A 3,624-nucleotide genomic window follows, 5' to 3' on the forward strand; every position below is an offset into this window, starting at 1 on the left:
TTTATTAGGAGAAAATTTTGGATGTATTGAATACATTTCTTGAGGATTCGTCGCATACGCCTTCTTCCGAAAATAATGTCACTAATCAGTTATATTACGAAGTTTTAAAATGGGCATGTATTCTCGATAGCATAAAGTGCAAAGATATTGTTATGGCTGAGTTAACGTGGCATATACACAATCCTGCACGAAACAGGTACGTTATTGACTTAATAGCAAAATAATAGTATTAAAGACGGTATCTGATTGTAGTTATGTTGTTTTACGTTTATATACGATTATCGTAAATTTCACATTCTTCTTATTATTGTTACTATTAGTATTTTTGTTATAGTTGTTGCCCTTGTTGTTGTTACAAAAAAACATTATCACGACTAGTGATTTTTATATTTCCTTTTCTCTCTCTTCTTTGAGTAAAGGTATATACATTGTTTCATTGCAGACTTTTGCCAAGTTGGCAGAAATGGATATTTTGCCAGAGTTTAATGTTAGAAAATTCCACGTATGAAAACTCTTCTACGTGGTATACATTAAAAACTATGTATGAAACGCAGTCAAAAGAAGAAGAAATGTTTAAATTTTTACCTTGTTCTAGACTTCACAGGAATATTTTCTTATCTTTTTATTCCTTTTCAACTAATATTCTGCCATCTTATGAAAGTATAGTAAATTTAAAAAAAAGTGATAGAGTGTCTTGTCTTTTTAATATTTTTGCAAAGCATTCAAAAACTGTTGCATCGTTGACGTCTATACTACAAGGAATACATTACATAGTCAGGTAAACCACTTTTACGTATGTATAGATTTTTGCATATTTATACACAATGTATGTACGTTTTATATAAACTGCATATGAAATCCATTTGCCGCATATACGATGTTGTATTATAATATATACTTAATACGTAAACAAAGAAATTTTACATATTAATTGTCATTGTTACTTGTGATAGCGATATTAACATAGGTGCACTAATGAACTGTATTATTAACAACATATATTCAGCCGAAGGCCTGTTGTTGGTACGTATAGGAAGTACTATATATAGTCATTTGCTTTATCAATATATATGATTTACTTTATCTAATTTTATATATATAAAAATTTACACATTTCGGGTTTTGTACATATCATATATTTATATACGTAAGTGTGGTAGAGGTATTTTGTAGTTATATAATATATCTTAAAGTGTTTTCGATATAATAACATTAATATGTAAAGTTATGTGTTTTTATACAATGCGCAAGGACATCACATTCAATGATAACAGCACAAAATATTTTCAGGTTACCGATGGAAAGTTCTTACAAATGCTGCAAGACAGACATCGTGCGGTAAATGTTTTTCTAGACTATTTGAAGTAATCTATAAGTAATGTTTCTTGTAGTTTAACGATTTTTTTGAGTTTCTAAATGTAAACTATTTTATATTTCCAAATTGATATTTTGTTTGTTCTTATAAACATATATTTTTTTGATCTAATCTCTGCAAACATATACAAAATTATTATATAAGATTTTGTAATCTGTTCCAGCCATTTTATGTTATTGTCGCCGTGAAACACAAAGTTAATGATCGTCGTGCTTTACTAGTTAAAATAAAAAATAACTTTTCTCCAAACCGTAAAATGCATTTATTTACAGAGATTTAATGTTAGACTTGTATACTCGTTTTATTTATCTTAAAGGGACAAATGCTACCAATTACTTGTATTTCTCAATATTTATGTGACTTGTGTTTAATAAGAAAAGTTTTCTTTTATGACAACAAAAAATATTTATTACTTATATTTAAAATCGGTAATACAGTTTACGGATTTTAATATAGTTAATAATTCGCGCCAGTTGTCCACAAAAGAAAATTAGATCTGTATTAAAAGTAAATAGTTTATAATAATTTATTTGATTCAAGTATTGATGTAAAGTTAAGTAGTCATTAAGCATTTTGCACAAAAAATAAATATATATTAATTACATAGTAAAACATTACAACATATATACATAAGATTATAGAAATAAGAGAAAACCGTTATATATTATTTAATGTTAAATTTAACGAGATTAATATACATTGATTAAGATTATTACTAATAATTATAAAACAGTAAGAGTTACGGTAGTTTTACTCTATTATGTTTTAACTATAAAATCATTTGTGTTATATAATTTTTATTTATAATAAACATACCATTTGCTTTATTTCTCTGGTTACTTTTTAATGTGTCTTAAGATTTAAACAATGTGCAATATTTTCTACCAAGTTTATATGTGAACATATTTATATGTATACATTATATATATATAAAGAGAATAATAATCAATGAAAAGGTTGATACGAGGCAAAAAATACTGGATGTCAGTGGATGTGAATGTTTCTTTATTAATGTCAGACGTTTCGACTCCTGGATTGAGTCTTCTTCAGTGACATTAGTATCGGCCTTTTCATTGATTATTATTCTCTTTAACAATTTCACGGGGTCTACAATATTACTATTTATACATTATATATTTATATGTACCTTAATATAATCATTTTGTTTTGCTGTATTACTAATACTCTAAGAACAAATGTGTTCTCCCAAACAGAACTTTATTGCTTGCTACCTTTATCGTCTCTTTTTTAAAAATACAAAGTTACAGTACTTTTACTCTCATAATAATATTTGGTGTTACAAACCTTCTCTATGACAACTTCTCAATATGTACAAATAATGTCATTTGTCGTAATTTTTATCTATTGTTTTACTTATTTAGACTCATAAACATTTTTATAATACTACAGAAGTTTCTAGAACTTTACATATATCTTTTTTAATGAACCTATTGATACGTCATGTAACATGCAGTACACTAGATGCGCGTGCATTCGCAATTTAAAATGATAGATGTTTACTTACAACTACAATACATTCAGACTTTATCGACAGACGCGCTATCAAAATTATTGCGTCACTTTATCTTTGTATTATATCTATTATATCTATTATATCTATTATATCTATTATAATATGCAATAAACATAGAGCGAGATGCAATATCGCAGATATAGCGCTCTTCTTTACCACAGCTATCTCTACAGATTTACATCGAAGTATCAATCAAAAGCGTCAGTGATAAGGAACCCTGATTAAAGATCACTATATTCTACTATTTGATTTGTTTTTGTGTTTGTGACAATTTTTATTAAGTTCAGCAAGAAAAGAAAATCGGTCTTTGCATAAGAAAAGTAAAGAGTGCAAAGTGGCGATAGCGGTTTGTGTTACATTGGCGAGATACTCGCTAACATCTAATGGCTGTAAAGTAAGATGGCTTTCTGATACGAGATATGCGCAGAACGAACAAGTTTTTGTCCGTTTCACTTTACATTTTTTATTGAACTTAGTGTAGTTTTCAGGCGTTTTTTTGCTCTGATTTATGTATATGTCACAAAAAAACCTGAGAGCAATCAAGCCATGAAACTTTTTTCCGACATACTCGCAATTGCTGCTTTCAACATTACATATCCATAAAAATAAATGTATAAAACACTTACAAAGCAATAATCACTTTCAATCGTAGACAGTACAAATGTAATCTTTTTTGAGTCTGTGCTGTAATCACTATTAAATAGTTTAAAAATTT

At 27.6% G+C, this 3,624-nt stretch overlaps 1 protein-coding gene across 2 annotated transcripts; it reads left to right on the top strand.

Annotated features, from left to right (window-relative positions):
- The first annotated feature begins 50 nt into the window (after positions 1-50).
- On the top strand, positions 51-1,683 carry LOC109863372. Of its 2 annotated transcripts, XM_020443626.1 has the most exons (5): positions 51-196; positions 443-778; positions 954-1,023; positions 1,291-1,338; positions 1,539-1,683. In XM_020443626.1, exons 1-5 carry the CDS (start codon positions 153-155, stop codon positions 1,653-1,655), a joined length of 615 nt encoding a protein of 204 aa, XP_020299215.1. In that variant the 5' UTR covers positions 51-152; the 3' UTR covers positions 1,656-1,683. The 2 variants fall into 2 exon arrangements, with proteins under 2 accessions (XP_020299215.1, XP_020299217.1); XM_020443628.1 differs by lacking the exon at positions 954-1,023.
- The last annotated feature ends 1,941 nt before the right edge of the window (positions 1,684-3,624 follow it).

This window comes from Pseudomyrmex gracilis, unplaced genomic scaffold, assembly GCF_002006095.1.
Source record: "Pseudomyrmex gracilis isolate BER0280 unplaced genomic scaffold, ASM200609v1 scaffold_4479, whole genome shotgun sequence".
Taxonomy (NCBI): Eukaryota; Metazoa; Arthropoda; class Insecta; order Hymenoptera; family Formicidae; genus Pseudomyrmex; species Pseudomyrmex gracilis.

Excerpts from the sequence above, each read along its gene's own strand:
- LOC109863372 (XM_020443626.1), top strand. The coding sequence starts at position 153 with ATGGCTGAGTTAACGTGGCATATACACAATCCTGCACGAAACAG. Across the intron at positions 197-442 it reads CACAATCCTGCACGAAACAG|ACTTTTGCCAAGTTGGCAGA; the intron begins GTACGTTATTGA and ends GTTTCATTGCAG. Across the intron at positions 1,024-1,290 it reads CAGCCGAAGGCCTGTTGTTG|GTTACCGATGGAAAGTTCTT; the intron begins GTACGTATAGGA and ends AAATATTTTCAG.